The sequence below is a fragment of the Canis aureus genome, chromosome 32, assembly GCF_053574225.1.
Source record: "Canis aureus isolate CA01 chromosome 32, VMU_Caureus_v.1.0, whole genome shotgun sequence".
Lineage (NCBI taxonomy): Eukaryota > Metazoa > Chordata > Mammalia > Carnivora > Canidae > Canis > Canis aureus.
In genome coordinates, this window is record NC_135642.1 from 5,254,074 (window position 1) to 5,276,790 (window position 22,717).

Consider the following 22,717-nt stretch of genomic DNA (forward strand, 5'->3'; position numbering starts at 1 on the left):
TTTACATATAAGTGAAATCATTTGGTGTTTGTCTTTTTCTGTCTTGACTCATTTCACTTAATATAATGCCTATTATGTTGTCACAAAAAGTAAATCTTATTCTCTATTGAGGCTGAGTAATATTCCATATTCCATTAATATCCCATATATTTGTATGTATAGTACACACTGCACACTACATAGTCCAAAGATATTCCGTATACTCACATATATATACATTTTATCTGTATCCATTCATCTATCAATGGATACTTAGATTGCTTCCATATCTTGTAAATAATGCTGCAGTAAACATAGAAGTGCAGATATCTTTTTGAATAGATGTTTTTATTTTCTTTGGGTAAATACCCAGTACTGGAATCATTAGATCATAGAGTATTTCTATTCTTAATCCTTTTTAAAAATGTCTCAAAATTACTTTTATTGCTGTATAATTTACACAATAAACTTCACTAATTTTTAAATATGCAATTAATGACTTTTGCCAGATATATGCAGTTATGTAACCACAAATGCAATCAATGCATTTAAAATGTAGTTGGTGGCTAATCATTATTTGGAGAAAGTTTAAAGAATAACACAAAATCCATAATTTATAAAGGGAAATGTGGATATATTAAATTTATGTGGTTAAATATGGAAAAATTAAATTCTAAATAGTAGAAGCACTGTTAAAAAGATATAAGGATATTTGTCTTTCTCAGTCTGTTTTATTTAACATGATACCCTCTAGAGCCATCCATGTTGTGGCAAATGGCAAGATCTCATTCTTTCCTAATGGCTGAATAGTATATATAATGGCTATCTATCTATCTATCTATCTATCTATCTATCTATCTCTTCATCTTTATCCATTCATCTATTGATGGACACTTAGATTGCTTCCACATCTTGGCTATTGTCAGTAATACTGCAATAAACATTGGGGGACATGTAACTTTTTGAATTAATATTTTTATTTTCTTTGAGTGGTTATTCAATCATATGGTATTTCTATTTTTAATCTTTTGAGGAAACTCCATCCTGTTTTCAACAGTGGCTATACCAATTTACACTCCCACCAACAATACACAGGGAAGGTTCTTTTTTCTCCACATCTTTGCCAACACTTGTTATTTCTTGTCTTTTTGATTCTAGCTATTTGACAGGTGTGAAGTGATAATGTTATTATGGTTTTGATTTTTATTTCCTTGATGATTAGTGAAATTGAGCATCTTTTTATGTGTCTTTTGGCCATTTTGAAAAATGTCTATTTGTGTGCTCTGCCCATTTTTAAGTTGAATTGTTTTGATTTTTTATATTAACCTCTTATCAAATATATATTTACCAATATCTTCTCCCATTCATTGTTACCTTTCTGTTTTGCTGTTGGTTTCCTTCACTCTGCCAAAGTCTTTTATTTTGATGCAGTCCCAATAATTCATTTTTGCTCTTATTTCCTTGCCTGAGGAGGCATATTCATAAATACGTGGCTAAGGCCAAAGTCCAAGAGATTACTGCTTATGTTTTCTTCTAGGAGCTTTATAGTTTATAGTTTCAGGTCTCACATTTGGTCTTTAATCCATTTGAGTTTATTTTCATGTATGGTGTAAGAAAATGGTCCAATTTCATTCTTTTGCAGTAGCTGTCCAGTTTTCTCAATATCATTTATTTTAGAGAGTGTCTATTCCCCATTCTTGCCTCCTTTGTCATAGACTAATTGATCATATAAGTATGGGTCTATTTCTGAGCTATTTTTGTTCTACCAATCTATGTGTTTATTTTGTGCCAGTTCCATACTATTTTGTTTATATACCATAACTTTGTAGTATATCTTGAAATCAAGGATTGTGGTACTTCCAACTCTGTCTTTTCTCAAGATTTTTTTGGCTATTTGGGGTTTTTTTGTGGTTCCATACAAGTCTTAGGTTTATTTATTCTAGTTCTGTGAAAAACGTTATTTTGATAGTAATTGTCTTAAATTTGTAGATTTCTTTGGATAGTATGGACATTTTAGTGGTATTAATTCTCCATGTTGTCTTTAATGTATTTCATCAATATCTTACAGTTTTCCAAGTATAGTTCTTTCATCTTCTTTGTTAAATTTATTCCTAAGTATTTTTTTTCTTTTTGGTACAATTATAAATGATACTTTTTCTTAATTTCTCCTTTTGCTACTTCCTTATTCGTGTATAGAAATGTGACAGCTTTCTGTGAATAATTTTATCAGTTCTAGTAGGCTTTTTTTGAGTCTTTAGAATTTTCTATGTATATATCATGTTATCTGTGAATAGTGACAGCTTTCCTTCTTCTTTACCAGTTTGGATGCCTTTAATTTTTGTTGTTGTTGTCTGATTGCTGTGGCTAAGATTTCTAATGTTACATTGAATAAAGGTAGCATTTGTGGACATATTTGTCTTGTTCCTGATCTTAGAGGAGAAGTTCTGTTTTTCACTATTGAGTATGATGCTGCCTGTGAATTTGTCATATATGACCTCTATTATGTTGAGGTATATTCTATCTAAACCCATTTTGTTGAGAGTTTTTATCAGGAATAGATGCTGAATTTTGTCCAATGTTTTTTCTATATCTATTGAGATGATCATATAGTTTTAATCCATTTTGTTAATGTGATGTATCATGTTGATTTATGTGTGAACCATCCTTGCTTCCCTGGCACAAATCCCACTTGATTATAGTGAATGATCCTTTTACTGAATTGTTGAATCCAGTTTGCTAAAATTTTATTGAGGATTTTTGCAAGTCTGTTAATAAGGGAAATTGGCCTCTAGTCTTCTTTTTTCATAGTCGCTATGGTTTTAATATCAGGGGAAGGCTGGCCTCATAAAATAAATTTGGAAACTATTTCCTCTTCTGTTTTTTGAAATACTTTGAGAAGAATAGGTATTAAGTCTTTAACTGTTTGATATAATTTACTTGTAAATCCATCTGATCCTATTGTTTTTTGGGAGTTTTCTTGATTATAAATACAATGTTATAATTAGTAATTAGCCTATTCAGTTTTTCTTCTTCTTCCTGATTTCCATTTTGGAAGGTAGTATGTTTCTAGGAATTTATCCATTTCTTCTACACCTTTCCCAGTTTGTTGGCCTTTTTGTATCTATTTTGAATGTACCTCTGGAGAATTGTATCAATTCATGCTATTATTAACAGTGTATGAATATATCTGATTCTTCACAGACTCATCCATAATAAATCATCAATATTTTTAAAACTTAGACAATTTGTTAGAACAAAAATGGCACTCTGGCATGATCCTATTTACATTTGTCTGATTACCGTTTTACTTTTCATATGATTCTGATTAATAGGCATTTTGTTTTTAATATGTCTTACTCATTTTAAAATTGGTATATGCATTTTTGAAATGCATTTAGAATAAATAATTTCATATTAAAAATGTCAATCATTTGATATTTTTCACAGTGATTTTACTTTTACTTTATAGTGTTTATATCTCCATATAAAAATATTAATGTGTATGTCTATATACACTATCTTCCTATATCTATGTATAACTACATATAATATGATTTTGCTTTATTTATTTTATTTATTTATGTATTTATTTTTAAAAAGATTTTATTTATTTATTTATTTATTTATTTATTTATTTATTTATGAGAGACAGAGAGAGAGAGGCAGAGACACAGGCAGAGGGAGAAGCAGGCTCCATGCAGGGAGCCTGACCTGGGACTCCATCCCAGGTCTCCAGGATCATGCTCTGGACCGAAGGCAGTGCTAAACCGCTGAGCCACCCAAGCTGCCCTGGTTTTGCTTTTAATGTCTTGGTTACTTTCAACTATTTCCTCTTCATTTGTTAATGAAGGATGATAAGAATGAAGTTTTCCATGGTGCCTAGGTGGCTCAGTCAGTTCATTGTCCAACTCTTGATTTCAGCTCAGGTCATGGTGTTATGGTTGTGAGATTGAGCCCTGTTTTGGGCTCCATACTGGGCATAAACTTTGCTTAAGACTCTCTTTCTCCCTCTCTGTCTGATCCTTCCCCCTCCCTCTATAAAAAACAGAATGAATTTTCCATCTTAATGTCTAAGTATTTACATGTTTCTTTTGTCTCTTAACATCTAGATACTCATTAAAAATTTCCTTGAGTTCATGTTTAAAGGCAAAGACCTGCATTTTTTCCATGTTTCATTCATTGTGCCAACACTGTTGACTGAATAGTTCACCTTGTCCACACTGGTATGAAATGATTCTTCAGTAATCTGAGAGATCACTAAGTTTTCTTTAGGCTTTTCATTCAATTCTTTGCATTGCAGCTTTGGTGAATATTTGACAGCAGAAATATATCAAGCTACTCCTTAAAATCCTTAATAATTTTCTATTGCTCTTAGGATATAAGGCAAAGTTCAATTCATGGATTCAAATTTCCATCCTGTCTGGCCTATTACTACAGCCTGATTTCAGTTGTTCATCCTCTTGCCCTCCTAACCTTCCTGTCTCATGATATTTGCACACGGCATTTCCATAGTCTGGATTCTACTTTTTAGTAGTAACAACTCCTTGTTAAGTAGAATCTGAGCAATCACCAGTTGAATGAGTCACATTGTTCTTATGGTACACTGTCTTTTCCTTTCAATCTATTATCAGAGTTCTATCTGTATTTAAAACTATTTATTGTCTACAACCACTATTAACCTGTAAACCTCCTGAAGTCAAGATCAGTGTTTTACCTCAAAACCTGACATAGTATGAGGCACATGGTAGATCCTCAATAGGATTATTAGTTATAATATTTATGCATATTAGCTGAATAGATAAATTAACACATGATTTTTATAAAGCACCTTATGACTGTTACTGGAGATTTCTTCTTAAAACCAGACTTAATGAAAGCTCAAATCTGTGTTTTTAAATAATAATTTTTGATAAACTCTTTCTTTGTTATTTTGGTTTTGGTCTTTTAGGTATCACCAGGCAAAGCCAATGTATGAAGCGAATTATTCTGAAGTGTCTCAGTTTGTATTCTTGGGACTTTCTACCTATAGACCAGTGCAGCATTTTCTCCTTGCCTTCTCTACAGTGTTTTATGTAACAATTGTTTTGGGAAATCTCCTTGTAGTCTTTACAGTGACCTTTGATCCTTACTTACATTCCCCTATGTACTTCCTTTTAGCCAATCTTTCATTCGTTGACTTGTGTCTTTCCACCTTAACGGTTCCCAAGATGATATCTGACCTTCAATCAGGGCACAAAACCATATCCTTTCAAGGATGTGTCATCCAGATATTTGCCCTTCATGTCCTGGGTGGATCTGAGATGGTGCTGCTCATCTCCATGGCCTTGGATCGATATGTGGCCATATGTAAGCCCCTCCACTACCTGACTATCATGAGCCCGCAGATGTGCATTTTGCTTCTGTCTGGTGCTTGGGCTGTTGGCCTCATTCATTCAGTGGTCCAGTTAGCTTTTGTTATCCATTTGCCTTTTTGTGGTCCTAATGAGATAGACAGCTTTTACTGTGACCTTCCTTGGTTCATCAAACTTGCCTGTGCAGACACTTACAGAATGGAATTCATGGTGACTGCCAACAGTGGGTTCATTTCCATGGGCACCTTCTTCTCGTTGCTTATCTCCTATGTCTTCATTCTGGTCACTGTCTGGAAACGTTCCTCAGCTGGTTTGTCTAAGGCCTTTTCAACTCTGTCAGCGCACATCACTGTGGTGGTTTTGTTCTTTGTACCATGCATCTTTGTTTACGTGTGGCCATTTCCCTCAGTGCCAGTGGATAAGTTTCTTGCCGTTTTGAACTTTGTGATTACACCCATTCTGAATCCTATTATCTACACATTGAGGAACAAAGACATGAAGATGGCACTGAAGAGACTGAGTAGTCAGCTCCTGAGTTTGAGAATGATCTCCTAAATAACTTATGAGAAAACAAGTGATGCCTTCTGAAAGCAAGGCATAAATGTTAAAGGAATATATACCATCTTAAGACAATTAATTTTATTTCATCAGTTCAAAAATCTTGGGTAGTCTATTCCATATTAATGGACAATAGTGTGATTTTATTATCTATCTATCTATCATCTATCTATCATCTATCTATCTATCTATCTATCTATCTATTGATCTAAGACTATTTGCAGATTTTAAAATTCCCAATACTGAAAATACATGTTTTGTATGGCTAACATTTTGAATAGTCCATAGAATGTAAAAAGTTTTATGAATTTGTAGTCTCAGTGCTGTATTTGCAGAGCAATGGTGTAAAAATATATTTCTGTGTTACGAGGTTGGAGCATATGCTCATGTAAAGAGAATGATTTGTTCTTACGATTTATTTTTCATAAGTAAAGCAGGCTTGATTCAGGTGTGCTGTTGCTTTTTTCTTTCCATTATTACTAATACTAACATATATACTCTGTTACATAAATATGATTTTTGTTGTAGGTTAAATATTATCTGATAGTCACATATGCAGAAAACAAAGTAGACAAAATAGTTATAGTTATTAGTGGTTAAGATCATATTTTCATCTGGTTTCTAAGAGGGAAAAGTTATATCTTCTTCTTCTCAACTTTGCTTTTAACTATTACTTTTAAATGTGTGCTGACTTTAGAAAGACGTGAATTTATTTAACATTTATTTAAAAAGACTAGAGCTAGGATGGGATTTAGGAAATGTTAAAGAGAAGGAATTCATATGTAGTATCACTCAACCATGGATACAATGCAGTACTGAACACCACTTCATGATCAAGCATTAACACTATGATTTTAGGCTTGCAGGTCTGACAATGCCTTTTGAAGCTTTGGTTTTTGACATTTTATTCTTTTATTTAGATGGAGTTTCCTTCCTTATGTACTTCCTATTGTATTTCTCATTTATAATCTAGAAGTAGATTAAAATGTCTCCTTTCACGAAAATAAAAATTATGATAATTTATCTTGTAGCTTTCAGATAAACATTCCTTCTAAGGCTAAACATCTGAAGTCTTTCTAAGAAAAACTCCCCATTTAGAAACTTTTTTGAGAGTTATGTATGTAAGTATGTAGACATCTTTTTATGAGACAACCTGAAATGTCAGTTTAATTTTTTTTTAAGATTTTATTTATTTATTCACAAGAAACAGAGAGACAGAGAGGTAGAGACACAGGCAGAGGGAGAAGCAGACTCCAAAGAGGGAGCCTGACGTAGGACTCAACCCTGGGTCTCCAGTATCACACCCTGGGCCGAAGGCAACACTAAAACGCTGAGCCACCTGGGCTGCCCCCCCCCGCTTTTTTTTAAGATTTTATAATTTTTTGTTAAAATCCATTTCTCTTGAATCCTGGGCACAAGCTGATAATGATTCTAGCCCTGAAGTAGAGAAAACTATATGAAAATATTCTATGATAAATGAAATGTCATTAAATTTGCAACATATGAGATATAAGAATATCTGAATCAGAAATTCAAAATCTCTGACTAGAAATGACTAACAATTGAACTTAAAAATTAAATTTAAAAATGACTAACAATTTGGAAATAAAAAGTAAGAGATAACTTATACTGAAAACAATATTTGAATAAGACAAAATCATTTCAGAAATGAGGAATAAACTACTAGATATCCAAAAGACAGTAGAATGGCCAAAACTACCATGGAGGTTCCTAGAAACAAAGATGAAGAGGACCAAAAAATAAAACCTAATTAAAGACAAAGGTAAAAAGTTTTCAGAGAGGAAGTTGTATAAAACCAGGCAAATGGTATTCAATATTTGTATAATTTTATTTATTTATTTTTAATTAATTTTTAAAAAGGTTTTTAATTTATTTATTCATGTGAGACACACGGGGCGGGGGCCAGAGACACAGGCAGAGGGAGAAGCAGACTCTATGCAGGGAGCCTGAGGTGGGACTGGATCCCGGGTCTCCAGGACCACGCCCTGGACTGAAGGTGGCTAAACCGCGGAGCCACCAGGGCTATCCCAATAGTTGTATAATTTTAAGATGCGACAATGTAATAGAATTAACATTTCAAACTTTTATTAATGTGTTAGAAATAAAAGACTAGAATCTACATAATACAATAGCTTCTAGTAAAGTTGGGAAATTTGATCCCAGATGGTTAATTCCAAGGCATATTTTAATAAAATTATTACATATTTAAAATATCCTATCTTCTGAGCCTCCTATCAAAGTAACTGAAGTAGCCTAAATAGAAGAGAAAATCAAATTGGTATCTGATTTCTTGGTAGCAGTACACAAAGTAAGACAACAAAGGAGCTATATTTCCAAAAGACTCAAGGAAATAATATGTGACATAGAATTACTGTATAGCCAATCTATCTTTCAAATATATCAGGATTAAATAAAAATGATGTTGAGTATGCAAGCTTTTGTACAATGTTGTATATTTAGCAAAACAACAAAACAGGACAGATTTATTGACAGGCATTGAAAAACAATGTTCAATATGGGACAGGTCAAGTGGGAAATATAATAATTAAAAATAATAATTATCAGAAATATAATCACAATAAAGTAGATATTGGGTCTATGGATATATATCAGACTTTTTAACCTAATAACAGAGAATATACTTTTTCAAGCATACATGTAACATAACTGGAAACACCAGTGATTATTTAAGGTCTGATTCCTTCACTAAGGAGTAGACTTCCTGAGGGCACATGAGAGTTTTATGACAGAACTTGACACCGTATCTGGTGTATATTGGGTATTTTCAGTAGGTGGTCAATGAAAGCTTATTGAATAAATGAATTCTTAAAAGTACATTGTACCTGATAATGAAGATTGTTTCTAATTGCCCACAGTTGGAAATCAATTGAAATCTTTCAACATTTCTAATATAATTTCAGTTTTTTTCTCTTATGTAAATACAAAATCAATGAATAGAGGAATTTAGTCTGTGATGAGTGAATTTATACTCCCCTTTTATAAATTTTGGCCAGTACAACACTTCCTACTTTCTTTTCTATTTCTTAAAACGCTTTCATCACCCAAAATAAACCTCATATCAGTTAGCAATCACTCACAATTCTCTTGTCCTCATATCTCATAGCAACCATATACCCACTTTCTGTCTATGGATTTGATTATTTTGGATATTTCGTATAAATGGAAGTGGCTTCTTTCACTTAGCATAATGTTTTGAAGGTCATCTATACTGTAGCATGTATCAAAATTTCATTCCTTTTAATGGCTGAATAATATCCCATTATTTGATTGTACCATGTTTTGCTTATCCATTTATCTGTTAAAAACATTTAGATTGTCTTTACCTTTTGGATACTGTGAATATTATTTATATAAACATTTGTGCACATTTTTTTGTTTGAACACCTGTTTTTAATTCTCTTGAGTGGAACTCCTGAGTCATATAGTAACATTATGTTTCACATTTTGAGGAATCGTCAAACTTTTCTGCAGTGGCTTTAGCATCCCATATTCATACCAGCAGTGTATAAGCATCCTAATTTCTCTGTAACTTCAATAATTGTTATTTTATTATCTTTTATTATGGCACATTTTTTTTTATCATTTTTTTTTAATTGGTGTTCAATTTACTAACATACAGAATAACACCCAGTGCCCGTCACCCATTCACTCCCACCCCCCGCCCTCCTCCCCTTCTACCACCCCTAGTTCGTTTCCCAGAGTTAGCAGTCTCTATGTTCTGTCTCCCTTTCTGATATTTCCCACACATTTCTTCTCCCTTCCCTTATTTTCCCTTTCACTATTATTTATATTCCCCAAATGAATGAGAACATATAATGTTTGTCCTTCTCCGACTGACTAACTTCACTCAGCATAATACCCTCCAGTTCCATCCACGTTGAAGCAAATGGTGGGTATTTGTCATTTCTAATAGCTGAGTAATATTCCATTGTATACATAAACCACATCTTCTTTATCCATTCATCTTTCGTTGGACACCGAGGCTCCTTCCACAGTTTGGCTATCGTGGTATTATGGCACATTTTTAATTGAAGCTCGATTTTCTAACATATAGAGTAACACCCAAAGCTTATCCCATCAAGTGCCCTCCTCAGTGTCCATCACCCAGTTACCCCATCCCCCACCTGCCTCCCGTTCTGCAACCCTTTGTTCATTTCCTAGAGTTAGGAGTCTCTCATGGCAAATTTATAAGTGTAAAGTAAAATCACATTTTGGTTTTGATTTGCATTCCCCCAGTGACTTAATGGGGTTAAGTTTCTTTTCATGCGTTTCCTGGTTGGCCACTTGTTCATCTTCTTGAGAGAAATGTAATTTCATCTTTTGTTCATTTTAAAATTCATTTATTTGTGTTTTTATTATTGAGTTTTTAAAATATATTTTTTAAAGATTTATTTATTTATATGAGAGAGAGAATGAGTGGGATAGAGAGAGAGGGAGAATGTTAAGCAGACACCCTGCAGAATGTGGAGGCAAATGAGGGGCTTGATCTCATAACCCTGAGACCATGACCTGAGCCAAAATCAAGATTGGGGTGCATAACCAACTGAGTCACCCAGTTTGATTCCCTTACTGAGTTTTAAGAGTTCTTTATTTTTAGATCTGTATTAGTTTTCTAGGGCTGCATAACAAATTACCACAATCTTGATGATTTAAAACAAAAATTTAATCTCTTGCAATTTTGGAAGCTACAAATCTAAAATCAATATATTGATCTGGCTATGCTCCCTCCTAAGGCTCTAGGAAAGAATCCTTCCTTTCCACTTTCAGAATTTAGTGACTCCAGGTGTCCCTTGGCTTATGATTGCATAACTTCATCCTTAACTTCCATCTTCACATAGTCTTTTCCTTTATGTTCTTGTCTTTGCCTCTTTGTCTCTTATTAAGAAAAGTTGTTATTAGATTTAGAGACAACCCAGGTTCTCTAAAACGTCATCTCAAAACCCTTATTACATTTGCAAAAATTTCCCAAGTAAGGTTAAATTAACAGTTTTAGGATTTGTGATACAGTATATAGATGCATCTTTTTGAGGGCCACCATTTAATGGACTACAAAACCCTCCTCACAGAAATAATTTACAACTACTTTTTTAATAAAATATTTATTTATTTATTTATTTATTTGACAGAGAGAGAGAGCACAAGCAGGGGAAGTAGTAGAGGGAGAAGGAGAAGCAGATGCCCCACTAAGCAGGAAGCCTGACATGTGACTCGATCCCAGGAACCTGGGATCATGACCCCAGCCAAAGGCAGATGCTTACCTGACTGAGCCACCCATGTGCCCCTACAACTACTTTTATTTTCACTCTCTTGAGTGCATCTTTTTAAAAAATATTTATTTATTTATTCATTCATTCATTCATTTGAGATGCAAAGAGAGAGGCAGAGACATAGGCAGAGGGAGAAGCAGGCTCCCTGCAGGGAGTCCGATGTGGGATTCAATCGGGGGACTGGGATCATGCCCTGAGCCGAAGGCAGATGCTCAACTGCTGAGCCACCCAGGCATCCCTTAAATGTATCTTTTGACACACAAATTACTTTTAGTTTGGATGAAGTCCAGTTTATTTTGTGTGTGTGTGTGTGTTTTCAGTATCATTTTAAAGAAACCCTTGTCTACAACAAAGAAACAAATAGCAAATTATAAATACATATATTCTCTGGTAATATATATTTCTAGGATTGTATTATCTTTTTTTTCCATTCATGGCCTGTAGAAACTGAAATTATGAGGAAGAGAGTGGTTTAAGATGTGTTAGAAGACAGAAACTGCATTATGCAGGGCATTTAGGTCTTGAAAAATATCACATTTTGAATTTAACACTAACAATAATTGATAGCCTTTAGGAGCTTTTGTAGCATGTGCATTTACTATGTGAAAGACATTGTTAAATGTTTTACATAAGTTATGCATTTTATTCTTAACATGTTATGAGAATGAGGTGCTATTTTACAGTAACTGATATAGAGAAATAATGCTTCTTCTCAAAAATCCTAAAGCCAGTTAATGTGGGAAACAAAGGCAGAAGAAAATTATTAGATTTCCTTACTACCTATATAGCCTATTGACAAGTCCTTGAAACAGGCAGACTGACCTTCCTCTAAGGACTCAACTGCCTAGATGTTCATACTTTGCTAAGGCAGAAGCCAATCTTAGCCTGATCTCCAGGATCCTGTAAGTCTACTTTAACATATAAAAATTCCTTTAGAAATTCCCTTTATCTCTAAACCCTCCAAGATTCATACTGGCAATCATCCTCCAAGTATATGATCCACCAATACACATCTGCTGGGTCTCATGACTAAGGTTTTATTAGATGATAATAAATGATCTTTTCCCAACAATACTTAGCCCCTTAAGGTCCTGAAAACCTTGCTTCCAAAATTCCTTAGAGTCTTACACTATCCCTATCTCCCTCCTAACCTGAAAGAATACAATGGGCCACTCCTCAATACCCAGGGCAGCTCTTTCTGCACACAGTCCTACCCCTGTGCTTTAATAAAATCACCTCTTTGCACCAAAGACATCTCAAGAATTCTTTCTTGGCCATTGGCTCTGAACCCTAACATATTTTCCTACATCACAGCCACTGACCTCTTTAATATGTCTGAGTTTCAGGTCCTTAGGGTTCTTCTCTAAGCTTCTAAGTTTTACAGTACCAAACTCTCCCCTTTCTTTATTCCTTCAGCCCTGAAGCTGATACTATTTTTCTTCAGTTGCTTTATAAATGATCCCTTAGTCTTTTAAAAAGTTTATTATTTTTAGTTCTTCAATACCTAGCTAACCATCTTTAAATTTTATTTAGAGAATAAGAATGTCTTTCTTTGTCTCCTAATTCATAAATTTGTAACAGAATTGTCCCAGAAAGCAGATCCTTAAGGATGGGGTTTGGGAATTGACTTGATATTGTTCTTGGGAATGACTGCAGCCTGAGAGTCTTGTCAATGTGAAATGGCATGCTAGTAACCCCATTACCAGCAGGTAGTGGCATCATGAATAATTGTGTTGATTGTATGGAAGTGCCAACTGAAGCAAATGGCTATTGTAGTTGACCATTTTGTTACTAATGATGATTATAAGGAGTGTGGAGTATAATGGATTCTTTTGAATACTTGTAGAAAGAAATGACAAACTCAGATTTTCAAAAGTTCATTTGAAGTTATAGTCTGAGAGCTAGAAAAAACATTATGGCTTTTGTAGTTAGAGATGTAATCTTAAACATATTTCTTTTGTAATTACAGATATAATCTTGCTGAAATCAGCCACAAAATTTAATTTTGTTGTTTGCAGAATTACAATTTAATTTGTGAAGTTAAGACTATTGCTTAGTAAGAAGTGGAAACATATTTAGAATTAAGCATGCATACAGTTGTACAAACTTCTTATTTCCCTTCTTTGTTCATTAAAGTGCAACTTAAAGCAGTAAAGTATTCAAAGCTTACTGGAGGCAATATCAATGATCAGCCAACCACCTCCTGTAAGTAAAATACATGGTACTACCTTTAAAAAAAAAGCCTACCTCTTACATTCTTTCTAAATAACAAGCATATTATTAGCAACCCTATAGGTTATACAGATGAAAAGAAGTTGCAGATGGGCTGCTTGCTTTCCAGGAGTTTAGCAACTTTTTCACTTTTGCTTTTGTTCAAGAGGGATTATTCATATTTTAAGAAGCTCTACAGGAGGCAAGAGTAACTCAGAGATTTTTCACAAAGGTAGGAATGATAACCTTGAGATTAATAAAATTGAAAAATTAGGAAAAGGAGATAAATGAGTTACTGTTTTAGGAGCATTAAAATATACCAAAACATTTTTCATGCTCTTCTAAATTCAGTGTTGATCCACTAAGATTTTTTAAATAACAATTCTCTTAAAACTGTAAAAGTCTCAACATTTATGTTTTTATAGGAGAAACTTAGACTCACAGAAGTGAGTTCCAAGTTCCTTCTACTACCTTAAGAGGACTTCCTTTTCTCTCAAGTTGTAGTTTTATCTTATTTCTGTAGTAATTGAGTTTTAATAATTTCTCACTGGATATATAACCATTTTTACTTCTATCTCTATGTTAAAAGTTATCTTAGTATATAATACTCTATCCAATATGACAAACTTTATCCTCTTCAATGGCAAGATCCACTTGAGCCAAGATAGCTGGAAGTTGCTACTATCCAGTAGCCATCAAAGAACAGAGATCTTCCAAAGCAGACATGGTGGTGGTATGTGCATCTTTGTTAAGAAGGCCATAGAAGCTCCTCTGGGAATAGGATGGGAGGAGAAAAACTGTATGACCTTCTTTAAGATCAGAAGTTACACAAGCCAAACTCACCTCCAAGCAAGTGGACATAGGTGATACAGATACATACAGATATTTTAAGAATTATTTTAAAGAAGACAGTCACAGAGAATGTGAGACAACTTACTAAACACAAATTTTCTCTAAGACCAGATTGCTTTCTCCTCTTCTTTTCTGGTGTATGCTTGAGATGACACCCACAGTTGGGTGGAGACAATATCTGGGGAAGCCCTTTCCCTCAGCCTGACATATATTCACTACTAGAAGGAATCTCTTGGGTGAATATGTTTTATGCTGTATTCTGGGAAGAACAAGAATCATGAAAATAATTTCCATTGGACATCTCTTGGGGAAGCCCTAGTCAAGATTAACTTTTGCATATTCTATAAATCAGAACAAGGAGACAAGAAAAATCACATATAAAGCAGCTATGCATTAAACATTAGTGAAGTTTTACATTATTTTTCATTTAACATATAAGTACTGAGGGGAAACTTATGAGGAGCCATTACCTAGGTCCAGCTTATGGGTCAACTGGTGGTCTTGTCCTCTCTAATGACCTCCCCTTCCAATACTCTGATTATATTTTTAAAAATTATCTCTCCTTCCAACTCTATCATTTTCTGCTTCATATGTTTTATAACTCTATTATCAGGGACATAAATAATTGTTACTATCTTCTGATTGATTTCTTTCTCAATATGAAATGACATACTTTACCAGTGATAGTAATCTTTGCTCTGAAAATATACTTTGATATTAAAATGACCACTGATGATTTATTTTGTTTTATGTTCATAGGCATTTATTATTTCCATACTTTTATTTTTAAATTTTTCTTTAATAATAGATTATTTCTATAGAGTAGTTTTAGAGTAGTTTTAGATTTATGACAAAATTGAGTGGAATGTACAAAGAATTTCCTTATACCTCCTGAGCCCCCACATGCACAAACTCCCTCATGGTCAACATTCGATACCACAGTGATACATTCCTTCCAATCAGTAAACCCACCCTGACACATCACACTCTTACTCAAAGCCCATGGTTTACATTGGGGTTCACTTTTGATGTTGTACATACTTTAGGTTTTGGCAACTCTATAATGATATGTATTCACCATTGTAGAATCATACAGAATGGTTTCACTGGCCTGAAGTCATCTGTGCTCTGCCTATTTACTTTTCCTTCTTTCCTAACCCCTGGCAACTACTAATTTTATGGATTTCACAGTTTTGCCTTTTCTAGAATGGCAGATGGAATCCTACAAAATCTACCCTTTTCACACTTTTTCTTCACTCAGTAATATGCATTTAAGTGTCTTCCTTTTTTTTTGTAGCTGGATAGTTTATTTCCTCTTAGCACTCACTGAGCAACATATCATTGTCTGGATGTACCACAGTTTATTTATGCATTTACCTTCTGAAGAAGATCTTGGTTGATTCCAAGTTTGGGCAATTATGAGAAACACTGCTGTGAACCTGAGTATAGAGGATTTTGTTCCAATGTATTTGGGTAAATACTAAGCAGCCCAATTGCTGGATTGAATGGAATTAGTTTGTTTAGTTTTGTAGGCAACTGCCAAATTGTCTTCCAAAGTGGTTGTACCATTTTGCATTCCCATCAAGATTAGAGTACCTGTTGCTCCATATCCCTGCTAGTGTTTGGTGTCATCAGTGCTTTAGATTTAATAACACCAATAAGTTTATAGTGGATCTTGTTTTAATTTTTAGCTCCTTGATTATACGTGATGCTGAATATCTTTTTACTTATTTGCCATCTGTATATATTCTTTAGTGAGACTTTTGATCAGATGTTTTGCTGTTATTTTTTATCAGGTTCTTTTCTTTGTTGTTGATTTTAAGGAGATATTTGAGTATACTGGATAGCAGCCCTTTATCAGATATGTCTTTTGCAAATATATTTCCCAGTGTAACTTGTTTTTTCATTCTCTTGGTATTGTCATTTGCAGAGAAAACGTTCTCATTTTCCATGCAGTTCAGCTTGTCAGTTATTTCTTTCATGGATTGTGCCTTTGGTGCTGTATTTAAAAGTCATTGCCACACACAAGGTCATCTAGATTTTTTTCCTATGTTATTTTTTAGGAGATTCATATTTTTGTACTTCTCATCTGTGATCCATTTTGAGTTAAATTTTAAGAAAAGTATAAGGTCTATGTAGATTCCTCCCCCCTCCCAATTTTTGACATGTGGATGTCCAGTTGCTCAAGTACCACTTGTTGAAAAGACTTATCTTTGCTCCATTGCATTACCTCTGGTCCTTTCAAATATCAATTGCCTAAATTTATGTCTTTTCCTGGACCTTCTGTTTCATTCCATTGATATTTGTCTTGGTTATTGCAGCTTTACACTAAGTCTGAAGTTGAGTAGTTTCAGTCTTCTGACTTTGTTCTTCTCCTTCATCCTCACATATTTAACCTATCAGTGTCTCTATATTTAAAGTGTGTTTCTCAGTGTAGGGTCCCCAAATCACCTGTCTCCACCAAATTACCTAGATAACCTTCAAATCGTCCTGAAAATCTACGAATTCAGCCTGAGATTTAAAGAGAGACCATCTGGAACGCTACAATGAGAGGAGTTAGCGCTTCTATCAAGGTAGGAAGACGGCGGGGCGGGGGGGGGGGGGGAAGAATTAAAGAAACAAAAGGCCTCCAATGGGGGAGGAGCCCCGCAAGGAGCCGGGCTGAGGCCGGGGCGAGTGTCCCCAGGACAGGAGAGCCCCGTCCCGGAGACGCAGGAGCTGCACCAACCTTCCCGGGCGGAAAGGGGCTCGCGGGGAGGTGGAGCAGGACCCAGGAGGGCGGGGATGCCCTCGGGCTCCCGGGGACACTAACAGACACCTGCGCCCCGGGAGATGCGCCGAGCTCCCTAAGGGCTGCAGCGCGCACGGCGGGACCCGGAGCAGCTCGGGGGGCTCGGGGGCGGCTCCGCGGAGGGGGCTGCGGGGCGGGAGGAGCTCGAGGGTCTTGGGCAGAGGAAGAGGCTCCCCGGAGGGGGCTGCGGGGCGGGAGCACAGGGCGCCGGGACACAGCCCAGGATTCAGCCTCCCCCGGGACAGGCAGAGGCCGGGAGGGCCCAGGACAGCGAGGACGCTCCTGCCCCGAGCTGAGCAGATCAGTGGCCCCGCCCCGGAGCCTCCAGGCCCTGCAGATGGAGAGCTCTGTGGTTACTGCGGGGGCTGACTCCAGAGCTCCAGAGCGGTTGTTCCTCCTGGGGCCTCACTGGGCGAACAACCCCCACCGAGCCCTGCACCAGGCAGCCTGATTATCAGCACAACAGGCCCCTTCCCCAGAAGACCAGCTAGACGGACCAGTTCCAGGGGAAGTCAAGGGACTTAAAGTATACAGAATCAGAAGATACTCCCCCGTATTATTTGTTTGTTTGGCTGGTTTGGGGTTTTTTGTTTGTTTTGTTCGGTTGTTTCTTTTGCTTTTTGATTTCTGTTTGCTTCCCCCACCCTTTTTTTCCTTTCTATCTTTTCTTTCTCTTTTTCTTCTCTTTTTTTCTTCCGTTTTCTTTTTTCTTTTTCTCTTTTCTTTCCTTCTCTCCTCTCTTTTTCTCCTTTTCCCAATACAACTTGCTTTTGGCCACTCTGCACTGAGCAAAATGACTAGAAGGAAAACCTCACCTCAAAAGAAAGAATCAGAAACAGTCCTCTCTCCCACAGAGTTACAAAATCTGGATTACAATTCAATGTCAGAAAGCCAATTCAGAAGTACTATTATACAGCTACCGGTGGCTCTAGAAAAAAGTACCAAGAACTCAAGAGACTTCATGACTGCAGAATTTAGATCTAATCATGCAGAAATTAAAAATCAATTGAATGAGATGCAATCCAAACTAGAAGTCCTAACGACCAGGGTTAACGAGGTGGAAGAATGAGTGAGTGACATAGAAGACAAGTTGATAGCAAAGAGGGAAACTGAGGAAAAAAGAAACAAACAATTAAAAGACCATGAGGGTATATTAAGGGAAATAAATGACAGCCTGAGGAAGAAAAACCTACGTTTAATTGGGGTTCCTGAGGGCGCCGAAAGGGACAGTAGGCCAGAATATGTATTTGAACAAATCATAGCTGAAAACTTTCCTAATCTGGGAAGGGAAACAAGCATTCAGATCCAGGAAATAGAGAGATTCCCCCCCTAAAATCAATAAAAACCGTTCAACACCTCGACATTTAATAGTGAAGCTTGCAAATTCCAAAGGCAAAGAGAAGATCCTTAAAGCAGCAAGAGACAAGAAATCCCTGAATTTTATGGGAAGGAGTATTAGGGTAACAGCAGACCTCTTCACAGAGACCTGGCAGGCCAGAAAGGGCTGGCAGGATATATTCAGGGTCCTAAATGAGAAGAACATGCAACCGAGAATACTTTATCCAGCAAGGCTTTCATTCAAAATGGAAGGAGAGATAAAGAGCTTCCAAGATAGGCAGGAACTGAAAGAATATGTGACCTCCAATGTGACCTCCAAACCAGCTCTGCAAGAAATTTTAAGGGGGACTCTTAAAATTCCCCTTTAAGAAGAAGTTCAGTGGAACAATCCACAAAAACAAGGACTGAATACATATCATGATGACACAAATTCATATCATTCAATAGTAACTCTGAATGTGAATGGGCTTAATGACCGCATCAAAAGGCGGAGGGTATCAGACTGGATAAAAAAGCAGGACCCATCTATTTGCTGTCTACAAGAGACTCATTTTAGACAGAAGGACACCTACAGCCTGAAAATAAAAGGTTGCAGAACCATTTACCATTCAAATGGTAGTCAAAAGAAAGCAGGGGTAGCCATCCTTATATCAGATAAACTAAAATTTACCCCGAAGACTGTAGTGAGAGATGAAGAGGGACACTATATCATACTTAAAGGATCTATCCAACAAGAGGGCTTAACAATCCTCAATATATATGCCCCGAATGTGGGAGCTGCCAAATATATCAATTAATAAGCAAAGTTAAGAAATACTTAGATAATAATACACTTATACTTGGTGACTTCAATCTAGCGCTTTCTAACTCAATAGGTCTTCTAAACACAACATCTCCAAAGAAACGAGAGCTTGAAATGAAGTACTGGATTCCACAGATATCTAGAGAACTTTACATCCAAACTCAACTGAATACACATTCTTCTCAAGTGCACATGGAACTTTCTCCAGAATAGACCAGATACTGGGTCACAAACCGGGTCTGAACAGATACCAAAAGATTGGGTTCGTCCCCTGCATATTCTCAGACATTAATGCCTTGAAATTAGAACTAAATCACAACAAAATTTTGGAAGGACCTCAAACACGTGGAGGTTAAGGACCACCCTGCTAAAAGATGAAAGGGTCAACCAGGAAATTAAGGAAGAATTAAAAAGATTCATGGAAACTAATGAGAATGAAGATACAACCGTTCAAAATCTTTGGGATGCAGCAAAAGCAGTCCTAAGGGGGAAATACATCGCAATACAAGCATCCATTCAAAAACTGGAAAGAACTCAAATACAAAAGCTAACGTTACACATAAAGGAGCTAGAGAAAAAACAGCAAATAGATCCTACACCCAAGAGAAGAAGGGAGCTAATTAAGATTCGAGCAGAACTCAACGAAATCGAGACCAGAACTGTGGAACAGATCAACAGAACCAGGAGTTGGTTCCTTGAAAGAATTAATAAGATAGATAAACCATTAGCCAACCTTATTAAATAGAAGAGAGAGGAGACTCAAATTAATAAAATCATGAATGAGAAAGGAGAGATCACTACCAACACCAAGGAAATACAAACGATTTTAGAAACATATTATGAACAGCTATACACCAATAAATTAGGCAATCTAGAAGAAATGGACGCATTCCTGGAAAGCCACAAACTACCAAAACTGGAACAGGAAGAAATAGAAAACCTGAACAGGCCAATAACCAGGGAGGAAATTGAAGCAGTCATCAAAAACCTCCCAAGACACAAAAGTCCAGGGCTAGATGGTTTCCCAGGAGAATTCTATCAAACGTTTGAAGAACGTTCTACTAAAGCTGTTTGGAAACATAGAAAGAGATGGAGTACTTCCAAATTCGTTCTATGAGACCAGCATCACCTTAATTCCAAAACCAAAGACCCCACCAAAAAGGAGAATTACAGACCAATATCCCTGATGAACATGGATGCAAAAATTCTCAACAAGATACTAGCCAATAGGATCCAACAACACATTAAGAAAATTATTCACCATGACCAAGTAGGATTCATCCCCGGGACACAAGGCTGGTTCAACACTCGTAAAACAATCAATGTGATTCATCATATCAGCAAGAGAAAAACCAAGAACCATATGATCCTCTCATTAGATGCAGAGAAAGCATTTGACAAAATACAGCATCCATTCCTGATCAAAACTCTTCAGAGTGTAGGGATAGAGGGAACATTCCTCGACATCCTAAAAGCCATCTATGAAAGCCACAGCAAATATCATTCTCAATGGGGAAGCACTGGGAGCCTTTCCCCTAAGATCAGGAACAAGACAGGGATGTCCACTCTCACCACTGCTATTCAACAGAGCACTGGAAGTCCTAGCCTCAGCAATCAGACAACAAAAAGACATTAAAGGCATTCAAATTGGCAAAGAAGAAGTCAAACTCTCCCTCTTTGCCGATGACATGATACTCTACATAGGAAACCCAAAAGACTCCACCCCAAGATTGCTAGAACTCATACAGCAATTTGGTAGCGTGGCAGGATACAAAATCAATGCCCAGAAATCAGTGGCATTTCTATACACTAATAATGAGACTGAAGAAAGAGAAATTAAGGAGTCAGTCCCATTTACAATTGCACCCAAAATCGTAAGATACCTAGGAATAAACCTAACCAAAGAGGTAAAGGATCTATACCCTAAAAACTATAGAACACTTCTGAAATAATTTGAGGAAGACACAAAGATGGAAAAATATTCCATGCTCATGGATTGGCAGAATTAATATTGTGAAAATGTCAATGTTACCCAGGGCAATTGACACATTTAATGTAATCCCTATCAAAATACCATGGACTTTCTTCAGAGAGTTAGAACAAATTATTTTAAGATTTGTGTGGAATCAGAAAAGACCCCAAATAGCCAGGGAAATTTTAAAAAGAAAACCATATCTGGGGGCATCACAATGCCAGATTTCAGGTTGTACTACAAAGCTGTGGTCATCAAGACAGTGTGGTACTGGCACAAAAACAGACACATAGATGAATGGAACAGAATAGAGAACCCAGAAGTGGACCCTGAACTTTATGGTCAACTAATATTCGATAAAAGAGGAAAGACTATCCTTTGGAAGAAAGGCAGTCTCTTCAATAAATGGTGCTGGGAAAATTGGACATCCACATGCAGAAGAATGAAACTATACCATTCTCTTGCACCATACACAAAGATAAAATTGAAATGGATGAAAGATCTAAATGTGAGACAAGATTCCATCACAATTCTAGAGGAGATCTAAATGTGAGACAAGATTCCATCACAATTCTAGAGGAGAATTCTAGGGTGTTCTCTAGAGGAGAACACAGGCAACACCCTTTTTGAACTCAGCCAAGTAACTTCTTGCAAGACATCCACGAAGGCAAAAGAAACAAAAGCAAAAATGAACTATTGGGACTTCATCAAGATAAGAAGCTTTTGTACAGCAAAGGATACAGTCAACAAAACTAAAAGACAACCTACAGAATGGGAGAAGATATTTGCAAATGACGTAATAGATAAAGGGCTAATTTCCATGATCTATAAAGAACTTCTTAAACTCAACACCAAAGAAACAAACAATCGAATCATGAAATGGGCAAAAGACATGAACAGAAATCTCACAGAGGGAGACATTGACATGGCCAACATGCACATGAGAAAATGCTCTGCATCACTTGCCATCAGGGAAATACAAATCAAAACCACAATGAGATCCCACCTCACACCAGTGACAATGGGGAAAATTAACAAGGCAGGAAACCACAAATGTTGGAGAGGATGTGGAGAAAGGGGAACCCTCTAGACTGTGGTGGGAATGTGAACTGGTGCAGCCACTCTGGAAAACTGTGTGGAGGTTCCTCAGTTAAAAATAGACCTCTCCTACGACCCAGCAATTGCACTTTTGGGGATTTACCCAAAAGATTCCGATGCCATGAAATGCCGGGACACCTGCACCCCAATGTTTCTAGCAGCAATGTCCACAATAGCCAAACTGTGGAAGGAGCCTCAGTGTCCATCGAAAGATGAATGGATAAAGAAGATGTGGTCTATGTATACAGTGGAATATTCCTCAGCCATTAGAAATGACAAATACCCACCATTTGCTTCAAAGTGGATGGAACTGGAGGGTATTATGCTGAGTGAAGTAAGTCAATCGGAGAAGGACAAACAGTGTATGTTCTCATTCATTTGGGGAATATAAATAATAGTGAAGGGGAATATAAGGGAAGAGAGAAGAAATGTGTGGGAAATATCAGAAAGGGAGAC

General features: G+C 36.3%; 1 protein-coding gene across 1 annotated transcript; it reads left to right on the forward strand.

The window, feature by feature from the left end:
• Nucleotides 1-4,946: 4,946 nt before the first annotated feature.
• LOC144303633 (olfactory receptor 4F6-like) lies at nucleotides 4,947-5,885 on the forward strand. The gene has a single exon (XM_077882082.1). The coding sequence runs from the start codon at nucleotides 4,947-4,949 to the stop codon at nucleotides 5,883-5,885; it is 939 nt and encodes a 312-aa protein (XP_077738208.1).
• Nucleotides 5,886-22,717: the final 16,832 nt, after the last annotated feature.